General features: G+C 41.6%; 1 protein-coding gene across 2 annotated transcripts in view; it reads left to right on the top strand.

Annotated features, from left to right (window-relative positions):
• The window catches only part of plppr1 (phospholipid phosphatase related 1), a 45,878-nt gene that overhangs the window by 7,028 nt on the left and 11,968 nt on the right, over positions 1-26,882 (top strand). Inside the window, exons 2-4 of one of the 2 annotated variants that reach the window (XM_076757465.1) lie at positions 7,002-7,111; positions 17,754-17,942; positions 25,840-25,972. In XM_076757465.1, the coding sequence (XP_076613580.1) occupies positions 7,052-7,111; positions 17,754-17,942; positions 25,840-25,972 (382 nt within the window). In that variant the 5' untranslated portion in view covers positions 7,002-7,051. Of the gene's footprint in view, positions 1-6,983; positions 7,112-17,753; positions 17,943-25,839; positions 25,973-26,882 lie in introns of those variants that run through there. The other variant, XM_076757466.1, reaches the window with a different exon arrangement.

Here is a 26,882-nt window from a genome sequence, read left to right as displayed (position 1 = left end):
CATGATTTAAGCCTCGCTTCATCTTTTTTTCCCCCTCTGTTTGTCTTTCTCATGTCTTCTCTGTCTCTTTCTGTTTCTCACTCTCCTGTTCCTTTTGCTCTATCTGCTGTGAGTCACCGTCCTGTCTGATCTGCTCTGAGGGGAGATGGAAGAGGAGAGATGACAGTGTTATTTTATGTTAACACACGGTTGGATGTGTATGGGTGTATGCACATGGTACTGTCGAGGTGTTTTAATGGGAGATTGTGACCCTCCGCTCCATCCGGGGGTGATCTTACGAACTCCTCAGTCACACAACCCAGTGGCTATCGTCTGACGTTCATGTAACCAAAAACTGGTCGGACATGATTGGTCAGTACTGCTGGGACGCAAAAACCAGAATGTTTCTCGTCCTTTGCCTACAGATGCAGAATCTGTGTATGGAGATGACAAAAAAGTACGATTGCAAATGTACTGAATGTGCATTGATGGAACTGATTTGTCAAATGCTTTGTGAGAAAACCCGTCATTATTGTTCCCTGCAGAAGGTATAGATTGATTTCCCACGAATCACTTTTAAGAAGGGCCACGAGGGAAGTATGAAAACTGACTATTTATAGCAACAAAGATGCTCTGTTGGCAAGAGTGGTAGCCATGGGACAGCTCTGTGAAAGAGAGTGTGTGCACTGTTACACAGGCAGCAGATGAGGAATTCAAAATGAGATGTATATACCTTGTTGGCCATGAACCCTTTCCTCAGTTATAGATTTCAGAGAAGAGTGATTTTTGTAATATATGTACAGAATAACCATTAGGTGAGAGCAGGAGGGTTTTCAGCATCCAAAAACTGATCATTTCTCTGTAGTCAAATAAACAGTGTAGGGTTGGACGACACAGGCGGCATGCTGAGTTGGCCTGTTTCCCAGCAAAACATGTTTCTGTGTTTTCGTGTAAAAACACCCCACAATATAGCCTAATTCAGGGTGCTGTAACAGATGAGATCATGGCAACCATCTCTACATCAACCTATGGAAAGCAGCTGAGGGAGTATTGCTGCACAGTGGAACCACTTTTTAAAACAGGTCTGCGAGGCTCAGTCACAATGAGTGCCATCAAAAGCTCTTCTGTCTTTTTGCAGAGGAGTCTGAAGTTGGCCGGTACTTTTTTGTCTTAATTCGTGACTATAACAGATGAAACATTCAGCTTGAAAGCAGTAGGGAGAAGTTTGACATTTTGGGAAATACACGTATTCGCTTTCTTGCTGAGAGTTACATGAGAAAACTGATACCACACTCATGTCTTTAGATTAAATATAAGGCTGCAGCTAGCAGTCGCTTAGCTTAGCTTAGGATAAAGAAGCAGGGAACAGCTAGCGTGGCTCTGTGAAAGATCTAATGTGTTGATTGAAGAAGCAGCAAATCTGAAATTTGAAAGTTGACTTTTTTTGAACAATAAATCAATAAAACAGTTGCTTTAGCACCAGTTTCCTCTCATTAAGACCATCCAAGGTGGTGCAAAGTTACGAGTGGACCTTTAAAATGCCATTTGCGAGAGTTCAGTATCTGATGCTCCTCCGATCAAGTCCAGACGGAGGGAAGGGCACAGGGCTGCACCACCACCATGCTGGCAGCGATAGCAGAAGGTAATATTTCATTTTTCCTGGCCCAGCATTTGACTCCCAGTTCTGTCACCAGCTCTGTCATTGTGACAGTTTAGCCTCTTCCAGACAGTCATCACAGTCAGACAGAACAGCTCAGCAGGAGACCAGGAGATGGTCAATCTGATGATATTTCTGGGCTCAATATTTCACAGTCCACTCCTGCCGTCTCTGAGAGGATAGCAGTCAAGTCTAGACAAAGTCATCACAGGCCGGCTGAGTGGAGAGGAGATTCTGATGAATCCTGACAAGGCCTGTAGGCTGCTCGTTTGATGGGCTCGCCTCTGGGAAGACGATCTGATCACCTTTCATCTGACTGTAATTAACTGGCTGTTGGAATTGGAAGAAAAATGCTCCTCGGTTATGATTCTTAGTACATCTTTTGAAACTATGATGTCCCGGGGCTATAGAAAAAGAGAAATCACGTTTCGACTTTGCTGTGACGAGGCTCTTTTGTTCAGTGCCGTGACTCCTCGGAGCTGCGAGGCTGTTCTGGCGAGTGAGAAATAAATGAATGCAGTGTAAACTCTTTGACATTGAGCGCGGCCCTCTTAAATTTTCTGATTCGAATCATCTGTCACAGAGCCCCCAGTCAAGTTATCAAGCTCACAGTCCAACTGTCAAATTGCCATCTTTTTTTTTTTTTTTTGTCTATTCCCTCTGCAGCTCTCCCCACAAAACAAGACAAAATAAAAGCTTAGACTGCACAGTTTTTGAGTCGTCCTCAAAACTATTGGACATTTTTAGTAACTGTTCTCCAGTGCTACACCAAACCACACACCTAGAAATTGATTTACAGCATCTTCTCTGGTGTCACTAAAGCCCCATTTACATCTTAAAATGTGATCTGTCCGTAGACACGTTATCAGGATAATAAACTCTCCGATCTTTGCATTTACATCCTCACTGAGATCGGATCTCTGTCCTCCAGAGCAAGACCTGCATGTGAGGTCGCAGCAAATCAGCCGCAGACTCCACTAAAACACCACTTAGTTTTGTGAGTTGTTGAGTTCGGGGAAACTTAATAAACTTTGTAAAACACTATCGAAGGCAAAGTCTTAGACAAATGATTTGTCCCCTTTGGGCGAATTTAACGCATTGAGTCGCTCCTTTCTTTGCATCAATATAAAATAATATATAAATTATATGCCTTGTTAAAAGCACATCATCTGCACAGATGAGTGCAACACGCACCGTCGCACACAGTTATTTCTTGCTGTATAACATTCATTTCCCACCCATGTTGCTTTCATTTTTCAAGCCGTTCTGTTGAATAAAGGCATCTTTTGGGGCTTTCATGGCACAGAATAGATAACGTGCTCGCTAAATTTATGTTAACTAAAAAACAAATATCTCTATCAGTGTTATGTTGTGCACGGGTGCAACACACAAATGTAACTGGCTCTCATATATGTCGTTGGATTGTTTGTGTTGTAAATAAATGTGTGGCTGCCATGTTTCACCAGCTTTATGATGAGTTGCATGTCATGTATCACTGATTGTGCTGTACATTATCATTGTCTCTGCGGTCATAATCTGTTGCTCATTACCCTGCACGTATAGGCAACAGTGCTGTAGATTATGGAAAAATTCCAACAAATCACATTTTTCACTGATGTAAAAGCCACAGTTGCCTACATTTCCATTTGACTGCCTTGATAAAATCATGGTTCAGTGCAGCAAACTGCAGAATTTCTGAATAATTTAATTCCTGTTGGTGGTTTAGGGGAGAGTTAAAAAAAAAAAAAAAAAAAGCCTCATGCTGCATCTTGGAGTATTGCAAATATGACAGTGTAAATGTGATTAGTATGGTCATTTAATTTTGGGAGCTTTTTGCCACATTACAAGCATGACTCCTCGATTTCCTCACTGTAGGTGATGCTTCCCCACCTGCCTTAATCTGAAAAGTCACTGAGTCACTGGAGGATGATAATGCTGTTACTGTGCGCGGAGACGTATCGCCTAGATGTCAGTAGTGCTTTTTTCCCCCCATATATATAGATTTACTGAAAGCAGTTAAATTTACATGGCGTGCAAGACTTTTCAGGCGGGTGCTCGCAGTTTGAGCGAGCTGTGAGACCATCCATCAACTGAGAAACCTCAGTTCAACCCCGCCTGATAACCATCCACCCTGCTGAAGTGTCCTTGAACAGGAGAGTGAGTCTCGACCACCTCTGTAGTTGACACTGAGTTGATGCTTGCACCGATTTTCTTCTAAGAGGAGGGAAAGATCAGTTACAACATTTTCTTTTGTGGGTAATTAAGCTTAAGTGTTAATTCTGCAGCTCTGTCACCTTAAGTCAAGCATGTGCAGCTGTTGAAAGTTTTTAGTGTCACACGTAGCATGGCAGGCCTTCACAGAGAGACACCAAACAGGCCTTTTTTCTTTTAACCCGCTGAGTGAAGAGCTGTGAGACTGACTGATGGTCAGACTGTTTCCATCTAATGTCGGTTTGATTGGCCTGGATTAAGTGTTAAATGAGATGGGACAGGCACTTAGGGACTGATTAGACCTGCCAGCATCACTGCCTGCCTGTGTCTAATGACTCAGTGAGATTGAAGTGTTTGGTTTGAAATTGGGATGAGAGTTTCAAGAATGTTTTCCTCTGTCGGTGGAAGTAAATGTAACGTGTTCAGTGGCATGACACAGCAACCTGCAAGTAACTGTACTTGACCAGCATCTCACACAGTTTAATAAACTCTGAACATATAATGTGGCGCTTAGTGACCTTTCGAGGTGCTGGTAGGTGGATTTTGTTACCTTCAGACAGTCAAGCTAGCTGTTTCCTCCTGCGTCCAGTTGTTGCTAAACTAAGCTCACTAAGGTGAGTAAGTGTATTTCTCAGAATGTCTACCTGTTGCTTTAACACTATTTCTTGACTGTTGGATGCTAATTGAAGTAGTAATTGAGGTGTAGAAGTGTGCTCCAATAATTGCAGCAGTAAGAAAGTCCATAATTAAACTTACCAGTTAAGGCTGACAAGCTGCAGTGTACAAGATTTGTACCCAGAATACCAATAGACCAACTTATTTATAGCAAATATTCCTGCATCCGGAGAGTTATGATGTAATGATGATGACAGATAAATTTTAGAGAAAGAAAATTCACCTAAATTGATCAGAAGCTGTATATGCTGAATTAAGGTAAGTAGAGATGCACAGGCAGTGAAAACAACACACCTACATGTTTCTAAAAGGGTCATTAGTCAAATAGATTTTCCATGTTTATGCTGTATTGCCTTTGAGCTCTGTGGGATTCTGACTTCTGCTGTGATCCCTGTCATCAGCCCGACTCTTTCGTCGTGGATTTTTGTCGAATTCTGCTCTGCTTTGTTCAGATAAGACTGTTTTATCACAGAAACGCCACACTAAAAACCCATTTTTAGGTTGTTAGCTGCTATTTAGCACCATTTAGCACTGTATAAAATGCAACAAAGGTGGCAATCCTGTCAACATTTCAGCAGAAATGTGGTATTATGATATTCAGCTGAGACTGAATTGTCTATGCGGTGGTTAAAATGAACAGCCAGAGCTCAAGGACAATTCCTATCTAGTACAAAAAAATGTAAAAAAAATATTTAGATGTAGAATTTGGAACACTCCACTGCTCCTTTTCTCTCCAACTTGGCCCCACAACAAACCTCCTCCTCTCCACACTCGCTGCCTTTCATTATTCAGAATTGCACAGTAGAAAGAGAGAGAGCTCAAAATCAGACACAATGTTACTCTTTAATGGAGAATTAAATACATTTAGAGCCCTATAACATGTTTATAAGCATCACAGATCTGCCTGGGGTCATAGCTTTGTTCATTAATGCCAATCAGCAATTACTCCAGCAGATAGTGGAATTTCTGGCTTTCCAGAACCACTTTTAAAACCCACCTAATCTACACCCACTGCAGCACACCTCCTACTTGCACCATCAGTCTTTGGCAATTGAAAACAATGCTGCACTAAGTGAGTGACAAGCCGTTTCAGCTTTGTCTGAAGCCTTGTCTAAAGTTTTATTTTTACGGTACTCTCCTCTTCAACACATGCTTCCATTTGATTCCCATTCGCACTAACGAGCTCGCTATCCTCTATGGGGAAATTGCATGTTATTGTTTGCGGCAATTAGGATCCATAATGAAATGCAGTAAAACATGATGACAGGAGGAGAAAGGAAGCAGTGCCAGACATGGCGTTTGATTGCAGGAGATCAGTTCTATCTGTGTGGTTGCAGGCTTCTGCAGAGCGAAATATATCAACATCAGAATAAAGCTGACGAAAAGCACAGCACGCAGCTGTTACTCAGCCTAAGTGAGCAGGGCCTTGACAGATACTTTCGTAAATTCTATTTTATTAAGACTAAATCTGCATCAGGGAACCAGTCTTTGCCACAGAGGTCCACAAAGCTGGATCTGTCCCCACCCTGCCCATTTACCCCCAGTCCTCACTCTTTGCCCTGCAGGTGTTGAGCCCTATGGGCCCTGGTTGCCCTTTGAGGTGTATCCAGTCAAGCTGCAGGAAGTAATACGACTGTTTGATTAACTGATACGTAGAATGACAGAAAAATTGATTGCCAACACTTTCGATGATCAGTTAATCTCTCAAGCAAACATTTTTCTAGCTTGTCAAATATGAAGATTTGCTGTTTTATATATGGACTGAATTTGAAAGCATCATCTTAGGATCTTGGAACTTGATGGGCTTTTGTCACAATTCTCTGACTTTTTATATACTAAACCATTAATGAAGCCTCCAGGCCACCTCCCTCTTGAGGTCTTGTGTGCACAGCTGACTGGGAGGGCACTGAAGGGTTGACATAGGACACGACACATTGAATCTCCGAGCTGCTCTGAAGGTCTTTGCCCACAGGGAATTCGGTCATTTGAGCCACTCTGCTTGTCCTTTCCTGCCACTGGGACCCAGGATAAGCAGCTCAAATATGGATGGATGGATGACTGGCGAGGCTGGAGCTGCTTTTTGAACTCAGCTTCCCGAATGTCGTCACGCTGACGAACATGATCCTTTGATCATCGTCTTTGTGCAGAGTAAATGACAGTCAGTGTGATTTAGCATAGTACAGCTCTGTTAGGAAAGAAAACCTCATGACAGCCATTATGTTTTAGTGTTTTTCTGTTTTTAGACGGACTTCAGAAAGTTCACTTAAGTGTCACAAAGTCTGTAAAATGTAATAATGTGTGATAATAATGCTGTAGGGGATCGGTCAATATCGAGAGTGCTTCTCATCAATACCCCATTTCACTGAGTACTCCTCCAGTATTAACATAGATCTATGGTGTAATCAGCAGAAATGGCTTCTGTGTGTTTCTGTCATTATCAGATAATCAGCTCTGACACTTGATGTCCCCATCTTTGCAGAGTGAGCTGCCGTGAATCCTGAGAGGAGAAGTCTCCCGACAGGAGACAAGATGGCGTCCAACAACACCCTGCGCAGCTACTCCATCATCCCATGTTTCATCTTTGTAGAGGTGGGAGGCTGTATGCGTGCGTGCGTGTGTGTGTGTGTGTGTGTGTGTGTGTGTGTGTGTGTGTGTGTGTGTGTGTGTGTGTGTGTGTGTGTGAGAATGAGTGACAATTTAACCATTAGCAAATGACCTCTTCTGGTAAATTATACACAGTTAACCAGAGCGTAAAGTGTTGGATGGAGTGGAAAGCTGAATGTGTGTGTGAGTGTGTGAAAGAATTGTGCTGCTCCTCCATATTTAATTACAATGTCAGCTGAAAGTCCTTAATCAGAGAGATGTCTCACGACGCTTTGCATTACTCTCTCCTCTCTTCCTCTCTCTCTCTCTCTCCTTCTCTTTCACACACACTCTCTCTCTCTCTCACACACACGCCTCTCTGAGGAAATATCCTGCATAACCCTCTCAGTTGAGTTTACTCTCAACCTTCCTGCTTTTGGAGCAGCCTCGTGGCATGTTGTCTATTTTTTGCCTCAGTTCCTCTTATGTAAGAATCACACTGTTGTTCTGCACGTCTTTTCACATCTGAGACATTAACTCAAGACACCCCCAGTTATTGATTAGACAGATAGTGTAAATGGCGCTTTGTGTCGTGGAACGAGGAGAGAGGAGCCTCTGATGCAAGAGGTTGTGGCATTACTTTTTTCTTAATTTACACAAAACTTTCTGTTTGATACCTTTAAAGCTGAACCGTTTGCATTTGAGCTCTGCAACATCTGGCGTCTGGAATAACTGGTGGGTTAAAGTCAGCCAAGAGGCACTTAACCTTCCTGTATACAAACTTAGGAATGGTAATAGAAAGTAGCTAAACATACTGGCACGTCATTAGCTTGGTCTGTTCTTATCTGTATTTGTCGGGAAAGAGTCAGACGTATCGCCATATTAGAAGTTCCATTACTGTCAATTAAAATGTCACTTTCACTCCCACGCAGCCATTAACTTCAATCATATGAGAAATTGCCCTGTATAGCAACTATTAATGCAAAAAAACACAGTGGATACAGACACGTTTTATCATCCTCCTGTAAAATGTTTTTCTTTTTTTTTTTTTAATTGCGACACACCATTCACCATCGCAGGGTCCTTCAGCTTCAATAGAAAGTCCTTCTGTTGGACAGCCTGTCATCATTGTACAGCAGTTCGCTCATTTACGGCTTTCAAGTGTCTTGGCTGGAACTCAGCGTGACATGCTCAGTTGAACATTGCTAATCATGGCTGTGCAATTTGTTTAATTAAGATGCGGCACTAGAGGGGGCTTTAATATGTAACTAATTATTATGGTGGTGACAACATGCCCAGATCAACATCTAAACTCTGAACTGCATGGTTTTATTGTCCAACACAGCAGACCATAGCAGTGCTGTCTTACAGGTGGATCTAAGGTGACAGCTGCTTGTAGCGTCTTGAAAAACTTGGTGTATTGCTCTTCTGTTGTAGAAAGTCCTCTTTATACATAGATATTTATTTTGAATGAAGGGTTTGCAACAAAATACAAAATGAGAACAAAATGCTGTGTATGTGGTTTAACCAGACTGACAAATGAAAGAGCAGGAAGACACAAAGACATCTCTGAGCAACAATTAGAAAATAAACTTGAAGCTTAGCGTGAAAATCTGTGCAGATTTAAACAGGAACAGGTTTCTGTTTGCACAATAATGTCTATAACAAGCTGGAATTCGCAGACGTGTTGCTTTGATTTGGAACTCTCTCTTTTTTAAATCTTTTACAAGTCTGCCAACTTTATCTGAGTGCAGTATAAATTGCTTGAGTGCACTTTTAATATTGTGGAAACCAAGATTAACACTGGTGTTTTTCCTATATTGACATTTATTTCCCCAATACGTATTTTCAAAGGCACACCTGCATGTAATGATGATAACAATGAAATTGATATTGAGTGCAATAAACTGTGCTTCTGCTGGGCTTGCAACGACAAAACCCATCAAATGTTTGCAACAGAATTAATCGTTTAAGTGACATATAATCACCAAAGTGATTGATGCCATTGATTTGTGCAGCAGTTTTGTAAAATGATGGCATAGTATGATCCCACTGAAAGTTCAGAAATGATTATATGGCTTTGTCACCCAGCCCTGTTGCAGAAACGTTGATTTTTACGTCAGTCTGGTGACTTTCAGGATCTATATGTGAGGAAAGTAGGAGCACAACACAGAGAAATTGTATGCTTGTATTGTTTTATGTTTACATCACAATCTCAATACCCCCAAACTGTGTCGCACTATGTACATTTTCTCCATGTTGCAGCAGAGCATTGGCAGGGTGCTCCAGCGAGAGAAGCTGTAACAGCCCATTGAGCAGCAAGCATTGGTTAATTTTCCTCTCTCTCTTCGCTCTCACCCGCTCCTCTACAGAGGCAGCTCTCAAAGGCATCCTATCCATCTCCCTGTCTCTCTCTGCCCGTCCCTGTTTTCTCTTCCTCTCCGTCTTTGATGTCTCTGTCACATCCTCGCAGCCTCACGTCTCTCTCACCCCTCCTCTCTCCACCGAACCTGCTTCCTCCCTCAATCTCTCCCCTCATCTCTTCCCGTTCCTCCTGGTGTCACAGGAGCTCTTCCCTCCCATCACCGTCTTTATCCTCCGCTGTGTCATCTCGTCGCCCCTCACTGTTTTCCCTTTGTTTCTCCTCTCTCTCTTTCGTTTTGGGCCTCTTTCTCTTACTCACCTCGCCTGTCACGAACAGAGCAAGGCAGAGGGACAGTAGTACTGTCATGTGACCGAAACAGAGAGTCCCGATTGGAGCCACTCGGCTGTGTAGTTCAGCGCCAGAGGCAGTGTGACAGGGAGGATGTTTATTTATGGTGATTTGTTTATTTAGTCGTGTAACTTGTTGCTTTTCTTTCATCCATTTCTGAACCTCAAGACGATCATTTCGTTGTTGCCGTCTTCATTACTGTGGGAACGACTGTGAAAGGGAAAACAGGATTATGAGATGAAGGGAATGAAAATAAGGAGAGGATGAGAGGACTGGGATGGAGTGCAACATAAAGATGGGGCGCGAGGGAGGAGAAAGAAAGATGAGATGGGGAGGATGAAGAAAAGCGCAGGAGCGTTACGGAAGTGAAAGGTTGCAGAATGAGATATTAATTAAAAAGGCAGAGCTGCAGAGGTGAGCAGTGAAGAATGAGGAGAGAACAGATAGTCTCAGGCTTTTATTAATCTAACCAGGACCACCCAGGCTTTAAAAGTTTTGTGTGCAGAAATGAATCGAGGGCCTCTTTTCAGAGCCTCCAGCGCCTTCACCTGTGCCAGGCTGCAAAGAAATGAACCGAATCTCTCGACTGTCATTTGTGAAAATCCCCACTGTCAACCTCAGAGCTAATTTCTTTCTTTTATCTTGCTCAATCTCCTCTCGTTGTGTAATGGCATATGGCGTAATAATGTTCAAGGCCGTCATTATTTCAAAAAACAAAAAAGCCATCCCCGCAGGGACTGATCGTTTTTGATGTTGCTCTGTCTCTCTCTTGGCTGCACTGACGCAATATGATTTTAACTTGGGGGATTCTAAAAAGGGGCTTTTATCAAGGGAATTGCATGTTAAATTTAGTTTTGGAACAGAACACAGCCTAATTAAACCTGATAGTGTTGTTTAAAAGACAAGTGAGCAGGATTTAGGAGGATACATTGGAAGAAACTGAATATAATATTCAGAATTATGTTTTCATTAGTGTGTAATCACCTGAAAATAAGAATCACTGTGTGCTTTCGTTACCTTAAAATGAGCTCTTTATATCTACACAGGGAGCAGGTCTTCTTCCATGGAGTCCACCATGTTGCAACACCATGTTTCTACAGTAGCCCAGAATGGACAATCCAAACACTGGCTCCAGAGAGGGAATTTTGTGTTTTTTGTATGTTTCGTAGCCTCCATAGGTTTAGAGAGCTCCTTGTCCTCCAGCCTCCCTTAAACATGTGCAGGGCCACCCACTAATCACCATAACCAGGAGCACTGACAGAGAAGAGGAGGAGCACGACACGAGGGAGGGGCCGCTAACACCTGAATCATGTGATCATTGTTAAAGTGGACAGGGAAACTAACAACCGCTTAATATTACAAACAGCTGAGTGCCTGAAAATAGCACTAGACCCACTTTGAAACAGCATATTCATGGTTCCCTCTTCTTGAAGATGCTGACTAAAAATATTAAAACAAGAAGAATTTAAGAGTAAAAGCTGGATTTACTTCATCTGCAAATGTGCACTGTGGTTTTTATTGAATCTGTGGCTGCAGTCTGCTTGTGTTTAGCTCCTGATTTACTAAGGCAGCAGAAGGAGAGCTCATGTTGTAGGCCCAGCTCAGCAGTGGGATTTCTATGAGCGTGCCAAACTCAGAAAATAGATGATAATGTGGTGATTTTGACTCCAGCAACATTTATTTCACCTGAGAAAAAAACATTATTGCTCATAAAAGTATGATATTGCTATTGTATTATTAAGACTAGTTATGTAATTTATCCAATAGGAGGTGACCTTTATAGGGAATGAAAAATAGAACAAGACACACAAACCAGGTCCAGCAGCTCAGAGTGCAGCAGGTGGAGGTGGAGGTGGTGTTGATACAGTGACTTCATCATCACCGGTGTTCCTTAACATTTATTGCTTTACTTTTTTCTCGGATTTAGTTATGGGTCTGCTCGTCTATTTATTCAACACCACTCCAGATATTTCTGCGGTATGATTGCTCAATGTTATTGAGATTTCTGTTGAAAGAGGGTAAAGTCATATGTCTTTACCCACCACAAGCTTCCTTGTGACTCATTTAAATCCCATTTGAGCTTTGTTGACACATGCTTTTCAGAGGCAGAGATTGCAAAAACTGGCCGTCGCGAATCGTGTGGCCTTAGTCAGTCCAGCAGCATATATAATGAACTTTTGTTGACATCTCTCCCCGTATTTGTTTCGCAATCCTCCCTTAAGTGTGTATGCAATACGCAGAGAGATGCACCTTGCAAACACTCAAACGACATGCAAACCTTGACTTCAGCCTGGTGAGTCTGCCTGATAAATACACAGCATGTGAGACAGAATGCATAAACATCTGTGCCTGAAAAATAGGCACAGAAGTCTCTGACATCTGATCAGATGACCCTTCTTGAAAACTCACAAGATGATGCACTTAACATATGAATGAGCCTGGATCAAGAGATGGACCGCCTTTGTTGTAGGTAGCTGGGATTTTTCATTTAATATTATTTAATACTGTAAAGACTGTAAAAGACTAGCCTTGCTTTGGGGCCGGGATTCACATTTGACAGCTGACTATTCTTCATTATATCCTAGCTTTAGAATGTAAGAAGAAACAGAAATAAGTAGCTGTCTGTGGTGTCAAAAAGTTTGACAACAGAAGTGTAATATCACGGTCTAAATCCGGGCAAGCCAGGCTAACATGCCCATTTCTGTCAGTCTTTTTTTTCCAGTCTGCTAACACAACATGACAGTGAAATGAAAATCTAGGACTTGGTGTTGGACTTACATAACAGTTTCCTGGTTGTTGTCATAGCATGAGGGAGGAGATGCACGGTGGGGCTGACAGTAAAAAGATTTTAGAGTGAAGGAGACGAAGGGGAGGAGAGCCTGGGATGGGTGGAGAAGGGGGGTGATTGGTAAAAATTTAATCAGGTTTGAATTTTTATTATAATACAATTGGATGTGCAGAAAGTCAATGCAACATATAACAGAGTAGTATCGCAAAGTGGTTCCAAATCCAGCAGAATAGCAAACATAACTATCAGTCATATAAGTCTGTATAATTTATAACCCTATACATTATTGAGTTAAAGTGAGCTGCAGTATGTTAGGTTTGAAAAAACACTGGCCAGTTATACAAATGCATCCATGTATGGTTTGCTAATATTAGCATATCAGCCACCATAGGCGAAATTCTGTGGGAAAACTTTGAGCGTATTGACTTATTGTCTGGTTTTTAACAGCAAAATGGATATTTATGGCAAGCTGAAAACACAAACCGACGTAAAACCACTTACATAGTTGATATGGGGAGCTGGTGAGCGAACAGAACAGCATTCAGTTTATACTTCCAGCAGACACAGAGCAATATTAGCATTCATTTGGAGTCATGTTTCTGTCCACCTGATAAATGTAAGTTGAATATTCGCTCTTCTTTTACATCTGTTTTTGGTCTGTTCAGCAGCTAGTTGCTAACATCTGCTGTTTGGTGTTAGGTAGCATACAGCTGGTCTATAAGAGCTAAAAACTGCTTCCTCCTGGTTGCTGTGGTGGAGACAATGAATTGAAACAGTAAAGTTGTTGACAAAACTATGAAATGCTATAAATCTCTATAGAGCTGTGGGGGATCACAGTCGGGCGATGATTCTCTGTGGGTTCGTCATATGAGCATCGTCTTTAACATTACAGGCAGTCATATGATCCAGTTTTAATTGGAAATTTATACTGTAGATTAGTTTTAAGGTTGAGAAAGAGAGTTACTTTGTTGAAGAGGTATCAGTAATTGATTAATAAACGGCACTAGTTGGAAATTCTTGTTCAGTCCTCTGAAGTAATGTACTTACCCAAAAGGCATTGAGAAGTGTGGCGTGTTAAAACTCAGCAGAGGTAGACGGCTGCACCGAAATACCCTGCCAGAATCTCGGGAAAAGGAAGTGAATTGTACCCTCCAAGGGAGAAGGAGAAAGGCATGCTGCAGTAACTTTGTACAACCATTTTACGACAGTCGCTCTTGTCAGTCTGTCCTTCACACGGCTAATGCGGCATGACGCTGGATGGAGAGCGAGTATAATAGAGCCACAAGTTATGCTTTACAGATAAAGGACACTTGTCCAAGTGTAGAACTGTCACACAAAAGCCATCTCATGAAAAAGTCACAGAAATGGCTACTGGTCTCCAGGGATTACACTGCACCGCAATTTTCTTTTCAAAAGCATTGTGGCCACACTGTAACATCAAAAGGTAAGACTAGAGAACCAAGTGGGGTCTGCTGCAGACGACAGGACAGATCAGGGAAAAGAAGAGCAAGATCAGGCTGAACAAGCTGAAATTGCTTGTCTCTTGTGGCCAGTTTTGGTAATTTGCCACAGCCTGATGACTCTCATCATGTCTAATGGCACACTGCTTGTTTATGGCTTTCTGTGATTTATAGTACAGTGTGGAGAGGTAGAAGGAGGTGGGATGAATGATAGAGGAAATATGTTATAGCTTTGTAGAGATCTCAGAGAGAAAGGGATTTTCAGGCTGGTGGATGAATGCAAATATGGCTGCTGTTTGTGAATGAGCTCCAGGCATGCTTTGGTCTTTTTTTTTTTTCTCCCTCAAATGCAAATAAGATAAAGTCAAAATACATAAAATCATGGTAACAATAATGAAGTTCAACAAGTGTATTCTAGTTCACACCCCTTTTATTAAGCTGCCCTTTTCAAGCATTTTCTTGTAAACCTGACTCAGGTATGTGATCCTGCAAGGTATTACATGGCATTTCTGCAACCGAAGGAATTTACATATTTTCAGAGAAGACCTATGAATGCTGTTTTAGAAGATTATCCTGCTGGAACTTGTTTGTCAAACAACGTGTACTGCTAGCTGCTCGAAGATAACAGAGGAAGAGGATTTTTTGTGTTGTACGATATGAAACACCACAAATGTAATATCTGCTCATGTGAGTGTCTTAACTTTGCTGTTTGCCCTCAGTTATGATCATGTTGTAGCAAGGTATGGCATGCACCCAGGTATTATTTTGATTGGCCACCCCCCTTGTACTTCCACAGTTTCAGCTGAGAGATGTGTGTGGGTGATGAATTTGTTATGTTTATTTATTAGTCTAATAAAGTTACAAAATGTCAAGAAAAGAAATGTTCTTATACTCTTGTAAGCTGTTTAATTGAGGTGCTTGTTATACACTATACACTGTTTAAATCAAGGGCTTTCATTGTGAAAGGTAGAAAAAGGACGGAGCTGAACAGAAGTGAAACTGTAAGGCACTTGGCAATGTTGGAAGCAGTAATTAGTTATGTTGTCTTGGTTCAAATTACAGAAAAATACAACTGTACGCCTTCTGAATTCAAGTTTCTTTCTTTTACTGAATTAATCTTAATTACCTTGTCAACACATTGTAAAACACTTCATTCCACTGTTGTGTCACCAACTCTGGGTTGATTGAAATAAACCCTAAATTCACAGAGTTAGATGTGGAAATATCCTGTCGATCGATCAATCTAGATAGATAGATAGATAGATAGATAGATAGATAGATAGATAGATAATAGTGTTATTTAAAAAGTTGGCATGGACACACACACACACCTGGGCATCTCGGCATGGCCATCTGTCACAGGACTAGATCTGCCAACATTTCTCTCCTGTCAGCTGTAAGCACAGTTGCTTTCTTGCCTTCACTGTCTGAACCCCGCTGGCCATATTGCTCAGTCTGGTTCCATATTTTACAGTGGAACAGTCAGTCCTGGTCAGCTAATTGGATTGGACAGGATATACTGAGATAAAGTTAACTTGTAGTGTCTGACTCAGGAAAGCTGTTTAGGGTATGCTGCTGCAAAATGAATGCATTTGAAGAAGTGCTTACAGTGTATTCTATAGCATACAACAAACAAACAAATTATATAGTATTATGTTATAATAATACCTACAGCATAATGTGCTATATGTGGTTTTCTTTATCCAGGATCACTGGACACAGGATGTGTGCTGGTTTACACTTTTCCTGTTGTGCCTTTAGCCCTGGTGTGTACACCAAAACAGTCTGAGATGCAGCGTGTGAAGTGTCATCTCAGTTAGTAGCCATCAAGCTCATTAGTGAAGTAAGTGACACTAATGTTATCATGAAGCTTGGCATTACTAAGACTGCTGTCCTCTACAAAACATGAGTGCTACTGATTTGGAAGTGTGATATGACAAAATATGAGCAGCAGGAACTGAAATGTAGTGAGTAAGGGTAGACGACTCACAGCGTGCTCACTAGTAGGTTAAAAATAATTGAAAATGTTGTGGATCCATGGCAAATCAGCCGTAGGGATATTTTATTACAAATAGCACTTATTGCATCATGCGCCCCAGAATTTGTTGCTTTGTTTTTTCTTGCCATAAGAGACGGCTTGGGCTGTATTGTTTTAGTGGGAAGGGGCTCTTACCTTACCGACCTAGCTTGCACTTTTCATTTTGCAAACTGACCACTCGGTTTCTTGAGCAGAGTTACAAGCTGGAGTTGTGAGTGTTTTATTTATTTATTTATTTATCACAGTCCAATGATAGTCATCTAGCCTGAAGCCCAGTTGTGCTGTCTGTGATGTCTTGGCTACTAGTGAGATTAGATCAATTAAATATAGACTTTTATATAGACCCATGTATTGACCTTTTTTATAAGAAAACAATCTAAAGTCCCAGCAGGTTATGGACTACAGTTCAACTGGAGATTTGTTCTTTCCTCCTTGTAGCGACCCTGGTCCTTTTGTAGTAGCATAGCGACACCTGGTGTTGGAGAGAAATATTACATATCTTGACTATGTTTTAATAATGTGGGACTATTCATAATACGGCTATTGCCTCCATATGATGTTCTAGTAAGTAAGTAAAAACATGATGCAGATTGCAGGTTTTCAGCAAACAAATGTGAAAAGACAATCAGACATGACTGCTTGTATCATATGTAATCCAAAGTCTTGTGATTTGTGATAATCTGACACTTTATTGAGTCCTGTGGGATCAATAAAGCAGCTTATTATTCTCTTATTTCTTCCCTACTCCCCTCAGGGAAACATTTTTTAACATTTCACAGTGACCGCTCTGAGAGCCATAACTCTACAACTCTAATGTTGCCTTTTCATGACTATCTTTAAATTAATTGGCAGTACTTTTGCCTGACTCAGATATCCTTCTCCTTCCAGTTCTGGTGGCGTTACAGGGCCTTTTTTCTATCTGGCAGCCTACCCAGCATCTCATCACTTTCCTTTGATATTACAACCCCTGTATAGTGCCAACTGGTTGGCTAGATTGGTGACAGAATCGGCACATTAGTGGCTGAATGACACAAATGCATGCAGATTTTCAGAAACCACGTTTAAAGCATCGCTTTGCGATATCTTACATTTTATATTCCAGTATTGTATCAGTGACTAAGGAGACTATATATATATATAAAAAATGCCTAGAGCCAATTCTAGAAGGAGAGCGAAAAGAGGCCAGAGACAAAAGATGATGTTAGACGGATAAAAGGATGAGGGGGTGAGGGAGGAGAGGAGGTGGTAAGTGATGGTGGTGCTGCTGGTGGTGGTGGTGGGGTGCTTGTACACGACGAGTTAGCATGAAATGGAGAGAGAGAGAGAGAGAGGGAGAGAGAGAGGGAGAGGGAGAGAGAGAGAGAGAAGAAAAGAGATGGTTTTAGAGGATTTATGCGTCTGTTTTTTATTAAAACCTGTTAAGACACATCACAGCTGAGAGAGGAGTGGAGCTGCGTTCATGGATCACTCGCTACAAAACAGTTCGTTGAAGGAAATCGACCTTTTTTAACTCCTGCAAACTAAGTCAAGGAGGAAAGCCTCAAGTGCTCTGGATATACAACAAGTTCCCCTTTTCCCCCCCTTCTCATTCTTCTTCTCCTCTTTTTCAACTTCCTCCACTCTCTCACTCCAACATGTTTTTCTTCCAGCTCGTCATCATGTCCGGCACGGTGTTGTTGGCCTACTACATGGAGTGCACAGACCTGTTCAGTGTGCATGTGCAGGGTTTTTTCTGTAACGACGCTGAGCTGATGAAGCCGTACCCCGGCATGGAGGAGTCCAGCTTCGTCCCCCCTCTCATCCTGTACTGCGTGGTGGCTGCTGCTCCCACTGCTATAGTGAGTAAAAACCCATTTTGTGTCTTTTTCACTGCAGTGTTCAAAACCGGCGGCTTCTTAGACTATTATGCCACATGCCGGAGTGTAAATAGCACGAATCGGATGCGGCATGATTGTATTTATTCAGGCTCTGTCCCAGCTTTCATTTCTTCAATGCTCGCTGCTTTATTACATTTTAAACCAAAAATGTAACTATGACACAATCACAGCTCTACTAAGTATAATAACGTTGCCAGACGTCATTGACAGTTGATATATGCTGCTATCTTAGCCTAACACGACCTGCCTTTGTGACAGTGTTTATTTGTGCACAATGGTTACTTCAGGGTTGAATTATATAAGTTATATTTGATAAATAGGTCATCTATGTAGAAAAGAAGTGCAACCATGCATCCTATCTGTCTGCAGCCTCCTGCAGATGTCCCTCTACCTTTTGTAAATTCCACTTTCTCTGCCAAAATATCAGAGAAAATGTCACGACAAAGCGTTGGACGGGAGCGTTTTCACATCTTTTTATGGGTCAGCTGATAAGTTTGGTAGCAAAGTGAACTTTGGGTTCTCTAGTTTGGACTATATCCAATATCTCTTAGACTTATTTGCTTGCTTGGCACCACAAAATATCGTGCTGAATGCACCAGTGAAGTGTTATGTCATGCTGTATGAGCAGCAGTGTATGTGGGCTGCATGTGACAACTGAATATTTTCCTGAACTATGATGCGATTTCTTACACTTTATGTCCGTGGAGATTCTCAGTCATCCAGGCCATAAAAGGCAAGTGGGTTTCCTGTTGTGTGCTATTTTGCCATACATCCACAGTTCAGTCAGAGCTGCTGAATGAAGGGGATGCTCGGTGAAATTTCTTCGGCATCAACAGGAAGTCACATTGCCTTTAATCTCTTTGAACAAATATCTGCAAATGAATGCAGAATCTGTCGGCTAGGGGCGAGGTTTTGGTAGCTGAACTGTCAAAGAGTATTGACCAATCACATTGGTTTTGGAAGCATGCAGGTAAACAGTCTGTGTGGAGAACAAAAATGGTGGAACAGATTGGCTGAAATGAAATCCCGGAACCTATTGGCTGTCACCTCACGATAATTTAGCTTTTCATTAGCTTTTCATCTGAATCTTACAAGTGTATTATTATCTTATTTGTATTCATATTCAGATACCTGTTTATGTTGATTTGCTCAAAGTCAAGTTGGGAATTAGACTGTAAACAATGACCAGCTCACAGAAGAGGAAGTCTTGGCCCGGATATCTCTTTTCCGGATATCTGCGCTGGCAACACTGGAAGGCCTGAAACATTGCCATTGCCCCCAGAGGCTAAATCATATTGAGATTGATGGGGTCTGAGATTGAGTTACTTTTGACTCAGTACTTATAGCGATAACACAGCAAATGCCACTCTGTCCTGTCACAGCTGTTATTACATAGAAAAGATTAAAGAGGAAATGGGTCCCAGATCCATACGACACACTCGTTGGAAGCTAGATTGCAGTATTTAGTGTGTTCACATTGGAAACAGGACCAAATAAAAATACGCTCAAACTAAACAGTGTGCGTGCTAAATATGGTCGCTTTTTGGATTCTCCTGTGGACGGACATTATGCTCCCACAATGCAATGCATAAAGGAAATGGAGGAGCTGGTCAAAGCTGGAAAAAAATACATTGTGGGTTTTGATGAAATGGCTTCGGAAAAAAAAAAATAGCTCTTAATATTGAAAAAGACACATTGCTGTCTGAAATTCAACTGTCAAACTTTGAGTTTGACCTTGCATGCATCCTGCTTTCCTGCACATTTTCTACTCACTGCTAAAACAACATACTCTGAACATTAGTGCTGTAGGTAGCAGTAGTGTAGACTTGTGAGAAACTTGCCTCAGTGAACCTTTTTCATGGCAGACAGAAGATGACATTCATGTTGACGTGTTTGCAGGAAGAGCACAGATATAATTAATAACATTAACGATGGCTCCGGGTCATCTAAGTGTCTCAGTCACTCACATCAGTGAGCCTGCATACACATTAATGTTATTAATTACACCTGAGCTACCTGCTTTGACATTATTTTATACAGCTGCCGTACATGAATATAGGGCAATGGCTGCATGCACGATGCTGATTCAAATGCCTCATGCAGAAGTGGCAAAATACAGCCACCAGGTGTCAGTTTCGCTCCATGCTCCATGCTTCACACTCAAACCCCAACACACCAGACCAGGCACCATATGTCTCTGGGCCCAGGGTCAGTTCATTATTAAACCCATGTCAAATATTTTCTCAACACCTCCTGAAGAGTGTTTGCATGTGTCTATTAAATATTAGATTTCATTTTTTTCATGTTTGAAATGGACCATATGTGAAGGAAAGGACAAGCTGGTCCTGAATACAGATATAGATCTGGTTTATGGTCAGACAATATGTTTTAATCATGGGGTGCATAAATGATCAGGCCTGTCATTACTGCATCACATCAGTTCAGACGTGATGTTTGAGTTGTATGGGATTCTTTACAAGCTTACCATCACAGACACTTGCAAAGCTTAAAGTGTTTTGTAGCACACCTTTCACATGCATTCACTGTAAATTTATGCACAACCCTGATTCCAAAAAAGTTGAGACACTGTGTAAAATGTAAATAAAAACAGAATGCAGTCACTTGCAGACAAAATGTTTTTAATAACAACAGTTTTACAAAGTGTTTCTGAGACCATGTAGTAATATCCTTTACACAGTCATGTGTTCACAGAGTGGTGAACCTCACTCCATCCTTGCTTGTGAATGACTGTTGGTGACATCATTAGAGAGCACAATGTATGTTTCTATAGTTATGCAGATGACACACAACTGTACATCTGTATTGAACCAAATGATGCTGCAGCTATAGACTCCATTACTAACTGTCTTTAGGCAATAAATAAATGCATGAGCAATAATTTCTGGAAGTTGAAGATAAACAAGGACAAAACTAAAATCTTACTAGTTGGCCCTATAACAAAAACAGAAATGATGTTTAATTATCTGGGGAAATTAACTCCCTGCATTAAATCTGAGGTTACAAGTCTTGATGTTGTCCTTGAGTCAGATCTAAGCTTCAAGTCCCCCATCAACAAGGTGACAAAAACTTCAATTTTCCACCTTAGAAACATAGCTAAAGTACGGCCATTTATGAATCGCAGAGATTCTGAAAAACTGATTCATGCCTTTATTTCAAGTTGACTCGATTTCTGCAACTCACAAACAAAAACAAAACAAAACACTGAGAGACTTCAGCTCATTCAAAACTCTGCAGCTCAGCTATTAACCAAAGCCTAGACGAGAGAGCACATTAGTCCAGTTTTAGCTGCTCTGCACTGGCTTCCTGTAACATTCAAGATTGTTTTTAAGGTCTAAATCCCTTGTTCACTATTTGGCTTCAAAAACACTGCGATCATCTGCTGCTGGTTCATTGGAGGCTTCCAGCAACAGCCGAAAGAAAATCGGGGATGCAGCCTTTGTCTGTTACGTCCCAAAGCTCTGGAACACACTGCCGATATATATGAGGGAAGCAGCTGGCTGAATATTTTTAAAAGAAAGCTAAAAACTCTTCATTTTAACTAGATTTGACTTTCCTGATACAGGTCTGACACCACGCTTCCTTTATGAATTTTTTTTTTTCCATCCTATGGTAGAATTCTCTTCATTCTACTTTCTATCCTCCATCTTATTTTAATTAAAATTTCTATCCCTGTATATGTAAGCTGGGGGCAATATGTGGTTATGGCATACTTCTTCCTACCCATTAAACCACTGGAATATGTCTTAATATCTCAGTGTCTGTGAAGGATTCATCCCTTGAAACTTAACATCAGTCCCCTCTTTCTGCTGTTATCAGTGTGCTGTATGTGTCCCATTTTTACATCCCAGGTTCATTTCCAAACGGACGTCTTCCTTTTCTATTATGATTTCAAGCGGCTCTTAATCAGGGATGTGATTGTTAAAGATGTCTGGTTCCTCGACACATGCCACCCATTTATTTGTAATGAGACATTACTGTTCTGCTGCCTCTTTGTGTCTCCCGCTTTTTGTGTTTATTATCTGGGACATTTCGTTCTTTGCTCTCGGGCTCTCGGGCTCTACCTCATTGAACGCGCTTGCTGCTGTTATGTTGGGCTGAAGCAAGATCTGAATTATTGTCACTTCTATTGAAAAAATAAAACACATCCTGTAGCTCCCCTGTAGCTAATTGGTGTGCAGATGCATCAGCAGTCCAAAGTGTTACACACCTGAACACCCCCCCAACACACACACACACACACACACACACACACACACTCTGACATACACAAAAAAATAAAAATAAATTGGTTTAAAATCTGGAAGAGTGCTCTGATTGGCCAGGCAATGTGACAGACGTTGTTATTTACAGCTGATTTGGTAAGAGTGCATCTGTATGCAGTTTTGACAGACTCTTCTGCACTGCTTACCTCACCAAAAAAAAGGAAAGGAAACAGGAAATGTCATCACAGACTGACTGGAAAATACAACCAACAACTTCACTGTGTGTCTTCCTACACACTATATATGTAGATAAAATTTTGGATTTGTTTAACATCACAAAATGAAAGTATAAATCTCTGAACTGCTTGTCCCTGAGCACACACCCTTCCACAGAGAGGGCTGTGTCAGCTGTTCAAGTTTTGTTTAACACTGCTGGTCATTTCCCATACTGGCCTCTCTTTCCTCTCTCTCATTGGCTTACGTTTGGCCTTTGCATTTCACAGTCTCCCTATTCGTCCGTATGCTGCCCCAAACTTTTTAATTGTGGCCTTTGAGAGTGCTGCGTCAGGTGCTTAAGTTGTGCTCGACACTATACATTGCTCTGTCACCGCATGCGTCATAAACCAGAGGAGCAGCCAATCAGAATTAATGATGACATGGCTGGAAAGTTGGCCAATTATCAAACAGGCAGTAATTTATGCAGAATGTTCCACATGGCCGGACCACTGGGAGGCTGTGGAGGTTAGACGGGTCGTATTCATGCAACGCTCTATAAAGCTGTTCAGCCATGGACAGGCGTCAGAAAGTCAGTCCTTCATTCCCGGAGCTGAGATAACAAAGGCACGATGTTGTTCTTGTCAAGTGCCGATCCAGCAGAAACAGGTGGCTAATGTTAGGTGCTAAGCGCTAACCACCATGACCGACTGTAGAAGTTATTTAAGACAAACTTTCGCCAAAGGAGCAAGGATATGAGAGGAGAAAACGCAAAACTCCAAAGCATTTTTTTTATTCCATACCAATCTTGGTCCTCAATGGCTAATTCCACTTCCTTTTATGTGTGTCTTGGTAGCAATGCTGAAAATTATCAGCTCATTAAGAAGACATTAAAGGGGCATTAATTGATTTCTTTTTTCCACTTTGGGCAGCTTAACAAGCTGGAAAGACGACCACTTTACAAATGATCACCTTATAATGTGAGTGAACAGTTGCCTGTTTCCACTTGCAGCAGACAGGGAGCAGCATTAGCATTCATTTGGAGTCATGCTTCTGGACACCCAATGAGTGTAAGCCCAATATTCATTCTTCATTTCAGTTCTGTTTTAGTCTCTGACGACTCCTGAGGGAAATATCAGGCTCTTTAGCTGTTAAATGCTCCACTAGCATAGTCACCAAGTTCACCAGCTTGTCGCCAAGTTTGTCAGTCAACCGTTCGGTGCAGGGTTGGAAGCATGCAGTGGAATTATCAGAGCTGATGGAAACGTCACAGGAGAGCAGTGAGAGCCAACCAAACAGTGATGTTGCGGACCGGCTAAAACATCGAAAGATGCTGAAATGCTGCTAATTCTCTGTGAGTTTGCCACTTTTCACATTCCACACATTTGATCCATTATTTGTATAAAAGTGTTGATTGGTGCAGCTTCAGGCAGAGTTGGTGTTTTTGCTCAGTTGATGGGAGTCTTAGCTTATTGTGGGCAGGTGTGGTGGTTTCACTCCTTAGCTTTGAGATCATCACAGAGAATTAACCGCTTGTGAACTTTTAACAGTCAACACAAGTTTTCTGCTGTCTCACGCCGCAGGCTTGATTATATTCCCGTTTAAAATCTCTGCTTTTGGCAGGGCCGTGAATCATTTACAGTTTTCCACAGGGGACACTTGTCACATTTATTGTTTGAGTGAAAGCAAAGTGAAAAGGGTGAAACACATACAACAAAAAGTAGCCCTAAATACTGTGGGCAGTTACCGTCTGTCATTTTAATGTCACTGGTGCAGTGTTTTATGGACTTTCAAGGGTATTGTGGACCTGAGCTCCCATAAATCTGTTATGCTGGTGGATAGGTCACTGCTATTAAGACAGTAGATGAACCAGAAGTCTTTTCTTTGCCTTTCATGTCTGGCAAATCACTCCTAAGAATTGGGCTCCCTGTGAAAGATTTGCATGTTCTATTTGTGTCTCATGTTCAACCTTTTCATTTTCTGCTCAGACACCACAACGTGTCAGCTGAATGCCAAGTTGTTCCTTAGTTTTCTGACATGGCGCGTTTGGAGATAGCTGTTTTCAGTCAGTTCAGTGCAGTTCTCATGACATTTGTGTTGTAGTGAGTGGAGGGTTATGTGAGTGGAAATAAGACGATCAGTCAGTGGTAACTAACCTTTTCACAGCGGTGGCAGAGTCTAGTGAGACAAATACTTCGAGGCAATTACTAGTTGCTTGAAAATGTTAAAGTCATCATTTTGGGAAAATATGACTCAGCGATTAGCAGCACTTCAGGGACCTGAACGGAAATGAGCAGATTTTATGAACACATTTGAACAATTAGTAGAGATATGATCGAAATCACAATATGGACGCATGCAATATCCAAACTGCAGGAGCTGCAATTTTTCGATAAAGGTAAAACGTGGTCATGATTTTTTCCTCTAAACAACCTAACATTTACAGCCTGTAGTGAAAATCTGTCAGTTACCTGTTGCACTGGCCCTCCTTTTTGGCCTCTGCAAAATGCATTTGGATTTGTCACAACCGATCAGCCATAACAAAACTACAGGCTACAAGTCGCCTGCCTTTTATAGTTACAGTCTGTTTGAAGATAAAGACCTTTTTGGGTTGTGTTGCCTTTGGAGACAGATGTTTCTAGGTCATTATGCATCAGAGGATGTATTTTTCTGTCATGATGCATTTGATGATAGTTTCATTTGGTATTTGCATGCATTACATCAGTCATCATCCAGTGGAAAAAGTGTCTGAAAATATTAATTCATGCTGGAAAATCCGGACAGGACTGAATCCAGTGCTGAGCCTTAAAACACGCATAGCTGTTTTATGTGACTGCTGTCAGTCCCTCTTTCTTCTTTGTTTTTGAGTTTGCCAACATCAACAGTAAAATCAGTCGCTCTCGCTGCTCGTAGCCACAAAGAAAGAAAGAAATTAGAGTTGCTTTCTTGAAAACATGAAGATGATCAAAAAAAAGCATTCAGGAGAGATGGAGGAAAACACAGGAGTTTTGTTACCTGTCCTGGGGCCCCAAACAAACTGCTTTTATACACAAGCACATACACACTGAAGGCAAAAAACACATGTGTACACACACTCCCGCTTATAAACACACACGCATATTTTTGCAGCAGCCTGCATCACCCAAGGCAGCTGGCAACGAGTTTCATTTTGTGTGTCCAGCAGCAGATTTTCCATTAGACCTGATGTAATGTCCACACTATAATGGACCTGAAGAAAGGCTGCATTAAGACACAGTGGTTTATGTACACAGGCCAGACAGGGCCAAAATGTTCTTCTGCTCTATAATGGGATGCCTAACTTTATGTTTTCTTCTTGTCTGGTCGTCTTTCGTCTGCTCTTTCTGTTTGTACCTTCATCTCTGAATCTTTCTGAATCTCTTCCCATTTCGCTCTCTGTGCAGATTTTCATCGGAGAGGTGTCCATGTATGTGATGAAATCGACGAGGGAAGCTCTCCTGGCCCAGGAGAAAACCATTGTGACAGGAGACTGTTGTTACCTCAACCCCCTTATCCGGCGCATCATACGCTTCATAGGTAAGGAAGTTTTCACGCCAAACACTCCAAACTAGCCCCGAGCTCTTTAATGTTGATGACACCAGGTAGCAGCTGACAACCCAGAGACGCTCGCCGCCATGAGCAAACGCGCTCACACGTCAAAAATGTGCACGTCTGTCCTTTCACATCCAGACTTTTGTTTAAATTTTGATTGTAGCACTTTTTTTAATGTCGTATTTGTATCTTATGGGAAGCACTGACCTAATAAACGCTGGTAAAACTGTTTCAAACAGAAGGCTTCATTTCAGAAACAAATTAAAGCCTCATCATAGCGGAAACACTCAAGTGAAACGAAACCAGCATCTTATAAGCACTAAGGAAGCTCTCTGTGCTCTCACACCACATGATGCTGCACATTGTGCCGCCGCTGATATACTCGTACCTCACATCATCCACATCCACTGGTGTTTGCCTGGAGCATCACCTCAGTACAACTCCGCTAATAAGGATTGTTTACTAATTCAAATCATTTCCTTCAGTTCAGTACAAAGATTCACACTCACTGACTGTGTTTTGTTTATTGTAGCTAAGCGATCACATCATTATTCATTGCATATCAGTATGTGCTTCAGTGATCACATCCACCATTCATAATGCAGTGACATGAAAGAGCTTCAGTTGTCTGCAGTTCAGTCTCGACTTCTGTTAAGTTTAAATATTCTGCTGTTTATTGGACAGTACGAAAGTATATAAGCACTGTTTAGGAGGTTAATAGCTCAGTAAACCACGCATCTGCAACACCAGGATGCTTTCTGTGGCTTTCACCGTCACAGTGAGCTTTTAACCAGGAAGCAACATGCTGTATGTCATGGCTAAGCTGACAGCTGAATGTGGGTGCTGTCAGTCACCTGTGAGGGGAGCTCCAATGCAAAAAGCTACCAGTTCTAAA

The sequence above is a fragment of the Chaetodon auriga genome, chromosome 19, assembly GCF_051107435.1.
Source record: "Chaetodon auriga isolate fChaAug3 chromosome 19, fChaAug3.hap1, whole genome shotgun sequence".
Taxonomy (NCBI): domain Eukaryota; kingdom Metazoa; phylum Chordata; class Actinopteri; order Chaetodontiformes; family Chaetodontidae; genus Chaetodon; species Chaetodon auriga.
Note: the sequence above shows the minus strand (reverse complement) of the source record. Positions and strands in the feature narration are given on the sequence as shown.